The 16,786-nt window shown below is 56.6% G+C and overlaps 1 protein-coding gene across 3 annotated transcripts; it reads right to left on the bottom strand.

The window, feature by feature from the left end:
* Positions 1–1,092: 1,092 nt before the first annotated feature.
* Positions 1,093–16,427, bottom strand: PTPN6 (protein tyrosine phosphatase non-receptor type 6). Of its 3 annotated transcripts, XM_046013010.1 has the most exons (17): positions 16,269–16,415; positions 11,507–11,758; positions 11,294–11,416; positions 10,853–11,047; positions 8,009–8,198; positions 7,733–7,849; positions 7,513–7,626; positions 7,267–7,363; positions 6,797–6,876; positions 6,476–6,625; positions 4,809–4,940; positions 4,524–4,678; positions 2,438–2,505; positions 2,180–2,331; positions 1,991–2,082; positions 1,482–1,602; positions 1,093–1,285 (listed from the first exon to the last, which is right to left on the bottom strand). In XM_046013010.1, exons 2-16 carry the CDS (start codon positions 11,512–11,514, stop codon positions 1,488–1,490), a joined length of 1,788 nt encoding a protein of 595 aa, XP_045868966.1. In that variant the 5' UTR covers positions 11,515–11,758; positions 16,269–16,415; the 3' UTR covers positions 1,093–1,285; positions 1,482–1,487. The 3 variants fall into 3 exon arrangements, with proteins under 3 accessions (XP_045868966.1, XP_045868963.1, XP_045868965.1); XM_046013007.1 differs by lacking the exon at positions 11,507–11,758 and having other exon boundaries at positions 16,269–16,427; XM_046013009.1 differs by lacking the exon at positions 16,269–16,415 and having other exon boundaries at positions 11,507–11,886.
* Positions 16,428–16,786: the final 359 nt, after the last annotated feature.

The following is a 16,786-nucleotide window of genomic DNA, read 5'->3' on the forward strand; positions in this document are numbered from 1 at the left end:
ACCCCAGCTGTAGCTCCAGGAGCGTGTGCTCTGGAGCCAGACGGCCTCACTGCTCAACAGTTCTGTGCCTGCGAGCAAGTCATGGGTGGTCGATCTGTGCCTCAGTTTCCCCCGCGGTGCAGTGGAAATCGCACAGGAACCTAGATTGAATGTGTAGTCTTCGAAACAGTGCCCCAACCCATGGCAAGTGTGGAATGAGTTATCGTTGCCAGTTGCAACCTTCGTCCCTTATCTCAAGGGTCTTCAGGACCGCCCTGTCAGGAGCATCGTGCTCCATTTTATTGTATAGATTTGTGGGGGCTTTTTAATTTTTATTTATTTATTTGACAGAGAGAGATCACAAGTAGGCAGAGAGGCAGGCAGAAGAGATGGGGGAAGTGGGCTTCCCGCTGAGCAGAGAGCCCAACGCGGGACTCGATCCCAGGACCCTGAGATCATGACCTGAGCCAAAGGTAGAGGCTTAACCCACTGAGCCACTCAGGTGCCCCAGATATGTATTTTTTTTTTAATTGAAATACAGTTGGCACAATGTCACATCAGTTTGGGGTGTACAACATAGTGATCCCACAAGTTGGGACAGCAGGCTATGCTCCCCACAGGTGCAGCCACCACCTGTCACCACACAACTATTACGACACCATGGACTGTATTTCCTGCACTGTACCTTTTTTTTTAAGATTTTATTTGACAGACAGAGATCACAAGTAGGCAGAGAGGCAGGCGGAGAGAGAGGAAGGGAAGCAGGCTCCCCGCTGAGCAGAGAGCCTGATGCAGGGCTCCATCTCAGGACCCTGGGATCATGACCTGAGCCGAAGGCAGAGGCTTTAACCACTGAGCCACCCAGGCACCCCTGCACTGTACCTTTGATCACCACGTTAAAGGAGAGACTGAGGAGCCTGGCCCTTGGCCACACTCCTGTGTTAAGCAGTGTCCAGAACTGGGTCTGACTGTGAAGGCTGAGCTTTAATGTAGGCACGTGTGAAAACACACACACACACACACACACACACACACACGGCTCCCTGCTCACCTCCCCCTCTGTCCCCTTCCAAGCCCCTCCCATCCAAGCATTCAGAATTAGAGACCCCCACACACAGTAATCCTAAGGGCTTTATTTACAAGAGTAAAGGGCCCCAACACCGCCTGAGGCCTTGCTGGGCTATATACAAGTCAGGAAGAGGGAAGTAGGGACGCAGACATTTAAATTACAATAGAATGGGGGCGGGTTCCTAGGTTCCGGCTGTGGCTTGGTCCACCGAGGCCTCTTCAGGGATCAGGCCTGAAGCTGCAGAGAGAAGGGAGTAAGAGGGTGCCTGGAACCCAGAAGGGGTACAAGAAGGGTCTGGAAAAGCTGGGAAGAGCAGGGTGAGGTGGTTGCCACCCTATCCCACCAGGGGAAAGCGCCGGATCCAGGGAACACTGAGGGCAGGGCAGGCAGGAGCCCGAAGGTTGGGGGTTGAGGGATTGGGGGGGGAGCGTACCCTGGCTCACTTCCTCTTAAGGGAACCCTTGCTCTTCTCCTTGTCTGCCGACCGCTGCTTCTTCACCTTCTCCTCCTTCTTGTTCTTACTGTGCAAGTTTTCATATACATCCTCCTTGTGTCTGCAGTGTGGTAGGCAAGTGCGTGGGGGCAGTTGGCACAGGTCAGAAGACAGGGCCGATGCCCCAGCACCAGCACCCCCCTCCCCCCATTTCACAGATGAAAAACTGAGGCCAGGAGAGAGGAGAGCGGGTCACTGTCCTTTCACTAGACCAGAAGCTCCCTGCGGGGAGCGGCTATATCTCCCACATTAGTAACACCACCGGTGCCCAGCACAGGCCCCACAGAGAGGGCACTTGGGAAATACTTGTTCACACAGGTAGGAAGAGCCAAGCTGGAATTTGAACCCAGATCTCCCTAATAGCGGCCCCTGTGTTCTCTGGAAAGGGAAGGCCAGGCAGGGAGGAGGGACAGGCAGCTGCGGGGAGGTGGCAGGCAGGGGTCACTCACTTGGAGGAGGTGCGGGAGGCCTTGGCATGGGCATTCTTCATGGCTGGGGGGTAGGTGATGTTCCCGTACTCTGACTCCCGGCCCTTCTGGGACTGTGGGCAGAGGTGGGGTGGAAGGGCAGTGGTCCCAGCGGCATACGGCGAGACCCGCAACCCGCCAGCGCCCTACCAGGCCCTGCTCTGCACCCACCTGCATGACCTCCAGCTTCTTCTTGGTAGTTTCAATGAACTGGGCGATGGCCACATAGATGAACTTGTACTGTGCCTCTGTCTGCACCATGCCCGAGCGCTGCGCCCGCACCATCTGGATGGTCTTCTGAATGTCAATGTCACAGTCCAACCCTGGGCAGGCATGGCAGTTGGACCCCAGGCCCAGAAAGGGGTGGACACCGAGGGGCCGCTCACCCAGCCCCCTCCCCCACCCGCGTCCCCCACAAGTCACCCTCACCCTTGGTGGAGATGCTCTCCATGAGCATGTCGATGACAATGATGGTGCCCGTGCGGCCAATGCCTGCGCTGGGGAGGGAAGGGGGTGCCATCAGAGGCCCAAGCCACGCCTCCCTGGGAAAGGGGAGCCCCAGCATTCAGCTCCGGCAGAATCCAAGGCTCCAGCGAGAAGAGGTGACATGTCCAGGGTCACCGGACACACTAGCCAGAGGTAGATGCTGGCCGGCTTGTGCACCTGTGCTCAGCGCTTCAGCCCAGGGATCTGTGGGCGGGCCTGGCTGCCCAGTGCCCCCAAGCTGGATCCCACCCCCTCCCCCCATGCCGCCCCCCTCTTCCTTCTTCCCAGCACCACACTCCCCCACTTCCTGCTTCTCTTCCTCATTGCTGGCTGGGGGCTACTCCCTACTCTGGAAGATCTAGGACCCCCCCCAGTCCCACCAGCATCCTGCCTGCCTCCCAGGCACTCTGGGCCTCCGCCAGCTCTCTCCCAAACCCTTGGTCTGAATGAGGCTTTCCCTGCCAAGCCCCTCCCCCACCCCACCACCATTCGAAAGTTTTATTTAGAGCTTTTAAGAAGGTTTTGTTTCTTCAGACCCTGAGGACAGGGAAAGGGCAGCCTTCAAGGCAGTAGGGCACAAAGGGGGCTGGGGTGAGGAGATGCGGGGTGTGGAGGCACTGTGAGGCATGAGGTCTCCCTTCTTTCCTCACCCTCTGCCACATCCTGGGGCACACAGGTCCCGGGAACCTCAGGATCCCTCAGAGGCCCCAGTCCGGCCTCTTGGCAGAGCTGCCAGGCTCATGGCCTGAGTCGCACTAATTTCAAACCCAGATTGTCAAAAATAACCCCCCCTTACCCACTTCCTTCCTGTAACATCTAAATAAAGGCCATGGGGATTTCAAGAAGTAGAAGGGGAGTAGAAGGAGGGTCCTTCTTAATGATGGGCCTACCCCTGCCTGCAGAGAGAGTCCCTTAGATGACAGGCAGGGGGCACCCCCAGATTCAGCCCACCCAGCCCTGCCCCAGGACTAAAGTCACTGGTGGGAAAAAGGAAGATGTGAGGCCCTCAGCCTGGGGTCACTGAAGGGAAGTAGATGAAACAGGCTCCTGTTTCCCCATTCCCTGCCTGATGTGTTATTAAACCATCAATAGCTCCCATTTCTGGAAGGATTATTGCATTCCAGACACAGGGACAGGGTCTCAGTGAATCCTCACAGCAAGCACAGGAGATCCTGAATTTACAGATGAGGAATCTGAGGGTCAGAGAAGTGAAGTAATTGGTCTGTGATCACACAGCCAGCGAGCAGAAGATCAGGAGTTTAAACCTACTGGTCTCTGTCCAGGAACCTGCACCCACAGCGTCCCATCGACCCAGACCAGGCCAGCTGGGCAGGCCCATCTCCAGGACTCTAACCCTCAGAACTGAGGTGCCCCACACTCCTCCTTGCTGCCCACCCCCACCACCTAGCAGGAACAGGGCCTCCTGATCATGAACTTGATGGAGCTAGTCATGCAGCTGCCCCTCTGGGAAAACATCTCCCATCCCTGCACCACCCTGGAGGCTGAGCTGGGCTCCCTAGCTGGGAAGGCGGAGAGAGAGAAGAAGGCTAAGCACCCCAGGGCTACAGATTCGGAGAAAGAAAACGTTAAGGAGCCACACTGACCCCAGATGGAAGGTGCCAGGGCCAAGAAGAAATACAGGCTGAATAAGCCTGTGTGAGAAAGCAGGAGCGACCAGTGAGAAAGCAGTGAGCACCCGCGCAGACTCTCCCACGGGCTGGCTGGCAAGTCACCAGGGTGTCTGCTCATCTGTATTCGGGAAGGTTGGGGGAGGTGGCCCATGCAGTTAAGTCTCTACAGAAGCCACCCGCCCCCCACCCCAAGCAGAGGCTCCATCAGCAAAGTTGCTACAAGCTAAGTTTCTGCCTTGGGTCTGGAGCCATGCAGGAGCCCAGAGGCAGCTGGGATCAGGGGGAGCACTGAATGTGTGAACGGGAAATGATCCTTTACAAGAGCACATGGCCCTCAGTCCCCAGTATTTCCAGCCAGCGACTCTTTGGATTACTACTGCTAACCTCATTATTCTCACCTGCAGTGTACAATGATGGGTCCTGCGTGAGGCAGACTTTCCTGCCGTTGGTTGATCTGGTCCAGGAAGCTGAGGACACCCCCAGGCTCACTGGGGACCCCATGGTCAGGCCAGCTCAGGTACTGGTAGTGCCAGATCTCTCGAACCAGGTCCCCCTGGGTAGAGCGCATGGGGCCAGTGCCCTCTGTTCCCACATGTCGCCCCATCCCCCACCCCAGGGGGCAAGAGCAGATCCAAGGAGGGGGTCCTGGGGAGGGGAGCGAGGCGGGGCTGGAGGACACTCACATTCTCCAGTGGGGAGACATGTAAGGTCCGGAGCTTGTACTCCGCTGTGTCGTGTTCCCTGCAGTTGGTGACCACATAGGGTCCGTAGACACGTTGTGTGCCCACCTCTGGCCAGTATGGGACACACTTGTTCTGCAAACAGAGGGTGGAGGTGAGGATGCTCAGGGGCCTGTTCCAGGCCCTTTTCGAGGTCCTGTGTCCCCAGTGCTGGCCCAATCAGCTGGATGAATGGATGAACTGGCCTAGAATCTGAGGCGAATCCGGTCCTGGCTTAGCCACCAACACGTGGTGAGATCTGACAAACCCCTTGACCTTACGGTTCACTCAGTAAACACAGGCTGGTGCACACATTGTACCTGAGCTAGCCTGTGCAGCCCAGCCCGGACTGGGGTCACAGACACAACGAAGATGCAGCCTATGCCCCTGGGCCTCCACCATCCACAGAGAGACAGGCGAGCAGGGGAAACAGAGCCGCAGGAAGCACGGCAGAAAGGGAGAGACGAAGCCTCCCTCTAGATTATGGAGGAAATCAGAGGTGGCTTCACAGAGGAGGGAGCGTTAGAGCCGGGTGTTCAAAAACAAGGAGTCTGTCAGGCAGAGATAGTGCAGAGAGAGGAAGTCCTTTCCCAGCAGAAAGTGCGCTCGCGTGAAGGCGTGGGAACCTGAGGCAGGCGGTTGCAGGGAAGCCACCAAGCCTTGAGGGCCGGCTCTTAGAGTGGGACTGGATCCTGAAGACAACTGGGAGCCACAGGAAGATTCTCAGAGAAGGCACAACCTGACACAGTGCGTGTGCTCTGAGGGGGACCCCTCTGACTCCAGGGGAGACGTGCTGTCGATGGGGACAGCCTAGAGGGAAGCCGGCTGGGCGGCGGAGTGAGGGTGAGGACTTAGACTTAGGACTCCAGAGACTTAGGAGGCAGAGAGGACAGGAGGGCTGTTGCTGGAATGGGGACAGGTGGGAAGGGGCATGTTGCTTTGAGACACTTTAAGGAAGAAAGCCCATTTAAACCCTGGGTCTGGGGGCACCTGGGCAGCTCAGTCTGTCGAGCATTTGACTTTGGCTCAGGTCATGATCTCAGGATCCTGGGATCCAGCCGGGCATTGCATCAGGTTCCGAGCTGAGTGGCGAGTCTGCTCTTCCCTGTGCCCCTCCCTCCACCCCACTCACATGCTTTCTCTCTGTGTCAAATAAATAAAATCTCTAAAAAAAATTTTTTTAAGGTTTTATTTATTCATCTGAGAGAGAGATAGCATGAGCGCGAGAGTGGGGAAAGAGCAGAGGGGGAGGGAGAAACAGGCTCACCCCTGAGCAGGGAGGTGGATGCAGGGCTGATCCCAGGACCCCAGGATCATGACCTGAGCCAAAGGCAGATGCTTAACTGACTGAGCTGCCCGGGTGCCCCTAAATAAAATCGTTTAAAAAATAATTAAAAAAATAAAACCTGGGTCTGGTGGTCAGGAGAGCCCCAGGTTGGAAGCAGGGACCTGGGAGACAGTGTGTACCCAAGATGGTCTCTATGCCTCAGTTTCCCAACAAGGGCTGGACCTTGCCCTCTGAGGTTCCTTTCTGCCCTGGCACCTGGATTCTCTTTGGTTTCATGGTGATGGGTGTTATACCCTGGGGAGGAGGGCTGTGGGGGTCAGGGGCACATGGGACTCAGCCTTACCCGGCCCTTCTCCACCTCTCGGGTGGTCATGACGATGACGCGGGTGTTCTCCTGCCATACCATCTGCCAGAAGTCATTGACCGTGGCCTCCAGGCAGCCCTGGCTGGCAATGTAGGTCTTAGTGTTCTCATCGGGGCCTAGCAGCTGGTTCTGGAAGCAAGTGTAGAGAGCTGCACCCCAGGCCTGTGGGCCCCCGCATCCCCACCCCCCTCACCACCTAACTTGTCGGCTGTGCCTACGTGACTCTGGATCCAGTGCCCCTGTGAATGGGGAATCCCCAGGGCCCAGGCTCTCCTCCCTCGACGAGCAGGTACCACCAACCTTGACATAGTTGGCATTGATGTAGTCAGACCCAGGGATGTTACTGTCTCGTCCCTGCAGGATCACTCGGGTGTGGTCAACTGGGAGTGGGTGGGGAGGAAACGAGATGGGCCTGGGTCAGCCAGGCACTCACCAGCCCCTGGGGCAGACCCTTCCAAAGCTCACAGGCCATTCTTGTCTCTGAGGCCAGGAGGCTGTCGGAGCACTGTGGGCAGCTGGGGAGTTGGTGGGGCAGGGATGAAGGTTTCAGAGGAAGGAGGATGGTGGATATGGAGTGTGGGGAGGCTCCATTGTGTGGGGCAGAGGCTTTCTGGAGGAGGGGAGGCTGGGTGAGGAGGTGGACCCTCCTTGGGCTGGGGGTAGAGACCGTAGGAGATTGGGGGAGGTTGGCTCAGGGAAGGGGAGTCTCCTGGGTGACACTGCCTGGGAAGGGGGAGGGATGGAGGCTGCCCCGGGGGTAGGGTACTCACACGGGAGAATGTTCTTGTAACGGTTCTTGCTCTTGTTCTCTGGCCTCTGCCCTTCCAGCCGCTGATGCAAGTTCTTTACCTCCTGTTTCTGCAGACTCTGAGGGGCGAGGGGAGGAAGTGAAGTGCTGGCCCCTGGAGGGACATCCACGCCCAGAGGGAAGGTGGGGCAGACCAGTGTAAAGGGTGGGGAGAGAGGGGATGGGGTCTGGACCCCACACCAGTCACTCTGACGGCCCCACCATGCACCTCAAACTCTTCCCAGAAGCCAGCTTTGGCTGTGTCCTCCGACTCCTGCTTCTTATTGAGTTCCAAGACCCGATTCTCAATGTCTGCGGCATTCACCCGAGTGGCATAGTATGGCTGGGCAGGGAGGGGCAAGACATCAGCGACTCGAGATCCCAAAAGCTTCTGGGTCTGCGGGATCACTCAGGAAGGGGAAGGAGGCAGCCAGGCCCGCCCCTCCTACCTGCCGCAGGTAGACAAAGGCCCCTGAGGCCTCCTCGATCCCTGTCTTCTTGAAATGCTCCACCAGGTCTGTGAGACTGTCGAAGGTCTCTGAGCCGCCCACAGTGTACCGTCCACCCTGAGGGATGCCAAATCAGGCCATTCTGCACGATCTGAGTCTCCCTCCCTGGACCCCCAGCCTTGGACTGAAGCCCAGGCTGACCCATGCCACCACCCCTGCTCTGGGTATAGACGGGAGCCCTGGCAGGAGGCCCTATCAAATGCTTGGCTGCCTTACCTCACACATGACCTTGATATGAGTGACTCTGAGCGGGGTGCCTGGGCCAGCCTTGGGCTGGTCGCTGAGCACAGATAGCACAAAATCTCCAGGCTGGCTGAGACTCTCACGCACAAGGAATGTCCAGGGCTCCCCCTTGGCCTGCAGCAGTGTCTCTGCCTGCCCCCCAGACATGTGACCATGGTACCACCTAGAGAAGGCAACATAGGGGAAGGGACACCTAAGCCCAGGGGCAGACGCTGAGCAGAGACGTTCACAGAGAGGGACACGGCCAGGCACTGTGCTAGATGCTTTCAAATCCACCACCATATTTTTTTAAAAATATCTTTTTAAAGTCATCTCTACACCCACCGTGGGGCTCAAACTTACAACCCCGAGATCAAGAGTGGCACGCTCCTTCAAATGAGCCAGCCAGGTGCCCCTCAGATCCAACACGATGTTTAGGTCTACTGCTCTCACAAGAATGCTGAGAGGTAGGTACCATACCATTGTACAGATGAGGAACCTGAAGCTTATCGATCACACTGGCCCAAGGCCCTGAGCTGATAGGGAAGCCTTGGGAGTTCTAACCAGGTCTGCCTCTGAGAGCATAAGACAGAGGCAGAAAGGCAGGCTATACCCTGAAGAACTTTAGGGGAGAAACCAAGGAAGGGTCTCAGGAAAGCCAGGGGTGCACTAGGAAAAGAGGAGGGAGACCAAGAGAAACACAGAGGCCAAACCACAGAGAGCAATGGAGATGGGAGTCATGAGGGAGTCACAATGGGGACAACTCCCCCTGGGTACCAGGGAAAACAGACAACCCTGGGGGGTGGGGGAAACAGTGGTCTGGGGGACTCTGGGGTAGCCCAGAGATGGAGATGAGGCTGGGGCTCAGAGGGGCTCAGAAGGGCAGAAAGCAGAACTAGGACCTTTCCCCGAAGCACACCCCCTTCCCAGGAGGAAACTGTAGCCCCACAATGCCCAGCCCCACAGGAAACCACGTGATGGAAAAAACACAAAACTCCTTCTGGGGAGAGAGTGAGAAGTGAGGGTGTGAGGTTTCCTCAGCCCAGGGACCAGGGGAGGGGGCATTTTCCAACCGCAGGGATGGGGGGAGGTGGGAGGGGCCGGTCTGACTGGCCCCAGCTCACTCTTGCCCTGTCCAGAAGCAGCACCTGGCGGGGGGGGGGGGGGGGGGGGGGTGTCACCCCATCCCACCACTCAGGGATAGACCAGAGCTCCCCCCACCCCCACCCCGCAATGGGGAGGGGGCTGACCCTGGTCTCCCTGGCCCAGGATGAGGAAGTTTCCATGCAAATATCAAGCTGACCACAAGCAGAGAGCTAGCCATTGGCGGGACAAATGCAAATTCCCTCTGAAGAGGAGGGGCAGCGACTAGGGCAAGGAACACAAAGGGAGGTATGGAGAAAGCCTCCCACACAAAATCCCAGGGTCAGGGGTGAGCCGGGCATCCTGGCATCCTGGCCTGGGGAACCAAAAGGGCCTCTTAGAGTCAGCTAAGCCTTTGCTGCTACTTCAGTCCTTCCCTCTCCCCCAGCCGCCAGCTCTGTCCTTCTCCTGCTTCTCCAGGCCTCAGGCTCCCCCTGGGGGGGGAGGGGGGTCTGCCCAGCTTCTCCTTCCCTCTTCAGCTCCATCCATTCCTGCTCCTCCTCTAGGGCCTCCATCAACCCACCCTGTAGCAGGGCAGATGCTGACATTGGGCAAAGAGGAAGAAAGGACACGAAGAGTTCAAGAGGGCCTGGGTGGCAAACCCCCATGAGTGTGGCAGGCCGGGCAAAGGAAAAGGGCAAGAGGGAGAGGATAACAAGCAAGGACCAAGAAGGGCCACCATGAACAAAGTCACCCATGCCTGGGCCTCACTCCTGGAAGAGGTGGCTCCAAAGGGAACGGATCCATGGCTTCATGCTGGCTTGGAAAGTGGCATCAAGCGGCCATGAAGCCCTGACCTCAGCCTCACCCCGTTCCAACTTTTAACCAGTGACTGGTACAAAGATGTGAGTTGAGCAGCATGCCTCTCAGATAGACTGAAACCTGGCAGAACCCAGGGCCACAATCATGACAACAATCAACACACCCATACAGGATAAGGCAAGTTGCCTTGGCCCCAGGAAGGTGAAAAACAATGGCCCTGGAATTATTCGGCTGCCCTTCATTTTGATGGAGCCGTCTTTGGGACACAGCCGCTAAAAGAAGCCACTGTGTGATCCTGAGGATCTGGGTCCCCCACCCCCACCCATGCTATAGGGAGACCATACGTGCTGCGGCCCGCCCAGTCCTGGGAACCACGTCTTTGGAGAGGGACAGGAGGGAGGAGGGCAACGCCTTGAGTATTACCCGGTGCCCAGGTACCAGGCCGCTTGCACGTGTAACCCTGTCACACAGTTTTCCACGGATCCGTGTTCTAGTCAAGGGACTGGTCAAGCCCCACGGAGCCCCCACAAGCAGACCCATCATCGTCACTGCGCTACTCAGACAAGACATTCAATGTCCGCCTGTACAAGTCCCTGTGCCCCTCCTCAACAGCCTCTCAGTGAGAGACCATTTACAGCCAGGCAGATTCAGCTCCACAGAAGGAAGAAGAGCTTTCTAACAACAGAGCTGGCCTACTACCAGATGCAGCCACTAGGCCCTGCACCCCCAGGAGGGCCTGGGGCACCAGCCGACTAGGACCCTGAAGGAGGGCAAGGCCATGGCCCCTGCTTTCTCGGGGGGTTGAGGGAAAGGGGTGGGAGGTCCGTCCCCTGAGACACGGGCCCGGGATCACGTGGAAGAAAGGGGCCTGCAGAGCGCTGGGAAGGCAGTGGGGCAGCCCTGGCAGTGGGAGTGGGCCAGTAAGTCCCTCACCTCTCGCTGGTGGGGTCGGAGCAGTTCAGCGGATACTTGAGGTGGATGATGGTGCCGTCTCGGTCCTGCAGGACACCCTGCTGCTGGGTGTAGTACTCCACGAGCTCTGTCAGCGTCGCGAACTTCTCCCCTCCATACAGATCATAGAAATCGCCCGAGTTCTGGATCCGAATATGGGTCACCTGATCCCCCACCCTGCGGGACACCCGGTGGTGAGGCCAGTGGGTGCAAGAGTAGAGGTGGGGACATAGGGGGGATGGGCTGGGGCGCGTGCACGCACACACACACACACACACACAGGGATGGGATGGGCACAGACAGACACAAGGGTGGGGGACACATCAGTGCTGGAGTGGGGGGCCGGGGGAGCAGGCACTGCCACGAGGGAACCAGGAATGAGGTGCCGAAACACTTGCCCAGGCTGGCATGGAGGGCCCTTACCTGACAGAGAGGGAGAAGTCCCCCTGGTTCTTGCGACTAGGCCGAGCCAGGAAGCTCCCATGGACCCCGCGGCCCTTCAGCAAGGTCTCGGCGTCCAGCCCGCTGAGGTCTCGGTGAAACCACCTGCAGGCCCCCCGGGGAGCAGTGAGGAGATGGCCCTCTGGCTGCAGGGCGCCCCTGCCTCCTGCGTCCCCATGGGTCCCAGGACCTTACCTCACCATCCTGGGGGTGCAGGGAGTGAGGTGAGCAGGGCAGTCCTGGCAGGCCGAGCACTCTGGGGCTAATGGTTCAGTGCGGCTTGGCTCGGAGCGCCCAGGCCACCTCACAGCCCTGGCCTCCTGTCCTGGTGCTGGGGCTGCCACTCCACAGCCCGGGGGCAGCCAGCAGGGCGGGGACAGGAAGGGGCGCGGCCGACCCCTTGGGGGAACTCACTGTACTTCTCGTTTTAGAGCAGAGCAGAAGAGACTGCAAAGCAGGGTGGCAGTGGGGGGTGGGGATGGGCCCCACTTCCCACACATCTGCCATCGGATTCGGGAGCATGGCACTCCCAACCGTGACGACACACAGAATACGGACACAAATGTGCCTTGCGCCCTACTGGTGAAGGCCGTGCTTCCTAAATGTGAACCCACACGGTCACACGCCATCTCTTCTTCCCCCGCCCTGGTCCACACTCCACACTCATGATGACGGTGACAGTGACAAGTCTCATTTCATGGAGTCTCACTCCATGCCAGGCCACTGTGCTATGATGTCACTGATGTGCCTTAGCCGATTTATTTCTCAGAAGAGCTCTGCAAAGCGGGTGCCTCTGTCTCTCCCTTCTACGGCCAAGGAACCTGACGCTCAGAGAATGTAGGGAACTTGCCCGGGGCTGGCCGTTCGGTACACGGCAGCGCTGGGATGTCACCCACACAATGGTTCCCAAAGCCGGTGACTTGAGCTACTGTGTGCTGGCCCTGGGGGCTTCTGAAGACAGAGGCTGGGAGCTCAGGGCCACTGGGGGTTGCAGGGAAGGGGAAACTTTTTTTTTTTTTTAAGATTTTATTTATTTATTTGACAAGATTACAAGTAGACAGAGAGGCCGGCAGAGAGAGAGGAAGGGAAGCAGGCTCCCAGCTGAGCAGAAAGCCCCGGATGGATGCGGGGCTCCATCCCATGGCCCTGAGATCACGACCTGAGCCAAAGGTGACTGAGCCACCCAGGCGCCCCAAGGGGAGACTTTCTAACAGCCAAGGCCAAGCAGGTGCTTACAAACCATACAAAGGTGCTCTCACCTCCCACGACACAGTTATCTGGAGGAGCCGCTGGGACAGGCGGACAGACAAAATGACCCCGCACAGCTGTCAGACTCACACCTTTTCTACTTCTTGTCCCAAGTCTTTTTCCCACTGCGCCCTAGCCAGGCAGTGGAGCCAAGCAACAGAACTCGAGGGCACGCAGCTCTAGAGAAGCAGGCGGGGAGTATAGCCGCCAGCCCCCTCGGTGCTGTCCACCCTGTGCCTGAGCCATAGGCTTTCCTCCAGGGGCCTGCTCTGAATCAGCCAGAGCTCAGGACTCTGACCAGGGGCCTGTCCCCTGAGGGCTAGGGACTGAGGTCCGTGCCATGGTTCATATTCTCCGGGCTGGTTGACCTTGAGAGCCCTCCACACCAGAAGCTTGTGATGCTCCCCGTGCGTAATTCCACATACAAACACAAACACTACCAAACCAAAACAAAAGAAAAGTAACCTGACCAAGGATACACAGAAAGCTCGAATCGGTGGCTTCCGCCCCAGGGAAAGAGACTAGGTGGCTGGGGGAGAGATCTGGGAGCGACATTTACTTCTCCCTTATACCTGTTTTATGTTGTTGTTGTTGTTTTTAATATTTTATTTATTTGACAGAGAGAAATCACAACTAGGCAGAGAGGCAGGCAGAGAGAGAGGAGGAAGCAGGCTCCCCGCGGAGCAGAGAGCCCGATGTGGGGCTCGATCCCAGGACCCTGGGATCATGACCTGAGCCGAAGGCAGAGGCTTTAACCCACTGAGCCACCCAGGCGCCCCATGTCTTTTGTTTTTTAAGATTTTATTTATTTATTTGTCAGAGAGAGAGAGAGCATGAGCATGGGGAGTGGCAGAGGGAGAGGGAGAAGCAGGCTCTCCGCTGAGCAGGGAGCCGGATGAAGGACTCTGTCCCAGGACCCTGGGATCATGACCTGAGCTGAAGGCAGACACTTAACCCACTGAGCCACCCAGGCACCCCTATACCTGTTTTTTTTTTTTTAATTGAAGTAAAGTTGACACCCAACATGCCATTAGTTTCAGGTGTACAACATAGTGATTCAACAAGTCTACGCGGTATACCACTGCTCACCATGGCACAACTACCACCTGTCACCATCAACATTATTACAATACCTCTGGCAAGGGGCATCTGGGTGGCTCAGTCGGTTAAGTGTCTGCCTTCACCTCAGGTCATAATCCCAGGGTCCTGGGATAGAGCCCCAAAGTGGGCTCCCTGCTTAGCGGGGAGCCTGCTTCTCCCTCTCCCTCTTCCTCCTGCTCAAGCTCTCACTCACTCTCTGTCTCTCTCACATAAATAAATAAATAAATAAACAAACAAATAAATAATCTTTTTAAAAAAATTTTTTTAAATACCACTATCTTCCCTACACCATGCCTTTCATCCCCATGGTTCATTCACCCCATAGCTGGACGTCTGTACCTCCCACTTGCCGTCACCCATTTTGCCCCTCTCACACCCACCTCCCCTCTGGCAAACCATCAGTTTATTCTCTGTGTTTATGGATCTGTTTCTGACTTTTGTTCGCATAGTAACCCCTCAGTCCATCCCTGTTGTCAAAAATTGCAAGATCTTATTCTTTTTACGCCTGAGTGATATTCCATTGTATATGTACCCCACATCTTCCTTACCTATTCATCTGTCAACGGACACTTAGGTTGCTTCCTTATCTTGGCTACTGTAAATAATGCTGTGATGAGATAGGGGTGCCTATATCTTTTTGAATTACTGTTTCCATTTTCTTCGGGTAAATACCCAGTAGTGGAATTCCTGGATCCCCTGGTATTTCTACTTGTAATTCTCTGAGGAAGCTCCATACTGGTTTCCACAGTGGCTGGGCCAGCTGACGTTCCCACCAGCACCTTTCTTTACATCCTCACCAACAATTGCTATTTCTTATCTTTCTGATTCTAACCATCCTGACAAACGGGAGGTGCTATCTCAGGGGGTCTGATTTGCATTTCCCTGAGGATGAGCGATGTTGAGCATCCGTGTCTGTTGGCCATGTGGATGTCTTCCTTCCCCCATATCCCTTTTTGAAAGTTGTCGCACGGGTATGTATTTCATGAAAATAAAGAAATTGCCTGGGAGATGGCAATTTGTAGGAAACAGCTGGGGTGCTGGGAACGCTGGCTGGTGTACGCACAGGTGGATGAGACGTGACGTTCATCAGGCCGTATGTTTAATTCAGGTTAAGCGCTCACGGTAAGCATTCATGCACGTTATGTATGCTATTACCTCAATAAAAAATAAGGCAAAATAACAACCGAGTGTTAAAGCTCAACTAAAGTCTCTATTGCCTACGATGACTACTTTATTACTTTTTCAAATATCAAACATCAATTCTCCACCACCCGCCCTGAAATGGGGTCTCCCCCTCCCTCTTCCCTCTGGTACCTGGGAAGCTTGGTCTGTTTATTGGATGACCTAACCCTGACTACCCTTTCCATCTTGGATTTTGAGCACCACCGAAAGACCACAAATTCCCTCCCAGAGCTATAGGAGCAGAAAGAGGAGCTACATAGTGGGATCCACCCCAGGGGGTCCACAGCCCGCCCCTGCCCCCTTCGGGAGTTCAAAGGCTGACACAACACCTTAAGCAGAGTGCAGAGTACGGCGTCCAATAAACAAGCTCATCAATGGCCATGCACAGGCATGATCAGCTTCCGGTCCTGCACACACACACCCTGATTGTCATACACAGATGAGTACACATGCACATGCATACACAGGCCCACTACACATACCTCACCATCCACATCCATCTACACGTCTCTGGCCCAGGGCAGACACCCACACGCCGACACACCATCCTGCCCGCACATGACGTTTCGGGTCTCTGCCTTCCTCTCCCCTGCTTTCTCTGCGCACCCTGTCATTGTTCCCGTGTGCCCACAACAGGGCCTCTGCCCATGGGCACCACATGGCTGGCTCTGCCTCATCATCCAGCTCTCAGCGCCTGTCCCCTCCTCCGGAAAGCCCTCCTGGATCCCTCCAGTTAACAATGCCATTGGCACCCCAGATGCTTGCTGACACCTGAAGCCGTCTCATTTCATGACACTTCTGAGAATCTAAAATTAGTCCTATTTATTGGGTTCTCTGTGTCATCTGTTGCCTCCCGCTCGAATGAAGCTTTCTGAGAGCAAGGACCGTGTCTGTCTTCTTCGCTAAATTATTGTCAGCACCTTACTAAGTACCTGGACTATAGGGGATGCTCAACAGTGTGTGTTGCATGAATGATGCGTGGGAGGGGGAAGGGAAGAGACCCTGAAAGAAAATGGAGCGAACCCCGGATGCTGGGAAGTTCCGTGGGAAGCGGGGAGTTTTCTCCGGTTTGCCTTTCAGACAGGGTATGTTTCAGGTGATGGGTGATGTGTGCTACCCAGGGGTTGGGGTAAGCAGACAGCAGAAGTGGGGGACCAGAGAGTGAAGGGAGACAAGCAAAGAGAGAAGAAAGATGCGTCTGTCACAGGGAAGGTGCTAGAGACAAGAAGGAGGAGGCAGAGGGGTATAAATGAGACTGGAGCTCCTCACATCTTGAGGCAGGGACAGGAAGAAAACCCAGGCCAGGGGACCAGGGTCATGCTCATGGTCCCACACCTGCCAGCGGGGAGCATACACTCTGCCCCTCTCTCCCAAACTAATAGGAGACTGTGGCACCCGCGGGGGGGGGGGGGACCCGGGGACTTACCCACGGGACAGCATCTCCCCAGATGGACGGGGGAGTCACAGGCAGAGGGCCACAAGGGGTGGGGCCCAGTATGGGCGCAGCTGTGCACAGCAGCCCAAACAGGTGAGGAGGAACACAGGGAGCTCAGCGACTTCCTCCTCGATGCAGCCTGCCAAGCCAATGGCACCACAGCAGCGGGCCCCTGGTTTAATGATCCCTGGAGAAGGGACAGGTGGGAGGGGCTGGCCTTAGACTGCCCACAGCCGCAGGCCTCTCCCTGCAGTCCCACTGGATCGTCCACGGCCCGCCTGTCCTCACTCCTTCCCCTGGGAGGGGAGGAGCCACCTGGAGCTCCACCTGGAGCTCTAGCCAACAGAGCTGATGGAAGTGGGTGGGGTGGGGGCAAAGACCAGGAAGTAACCCCAGCCAAGGGAGCATCGACCAATGAGGGAGCCTCCCAGCTCCCAGAAGCTGGGGGCTTCCAAAACAGCCCAGGAGGCCCCTCTCCTCAGAGGAGGTGGCACCTGTGCAGGCTCACC

This window comes from Meles meles, chromosome 7 (assembly GCF_922984935.1).
Source record: "Meles meles chromosome 7, mMelMel3.1 paternal haplotype, whole genome shotgun sequence".
Taxonomy (NCBI): domain Eukaryota; kingdom Metazoa; phylum Chordata; class Mammalia; order Carnivora; family Mustelidae; genus Meles; species Meles meles.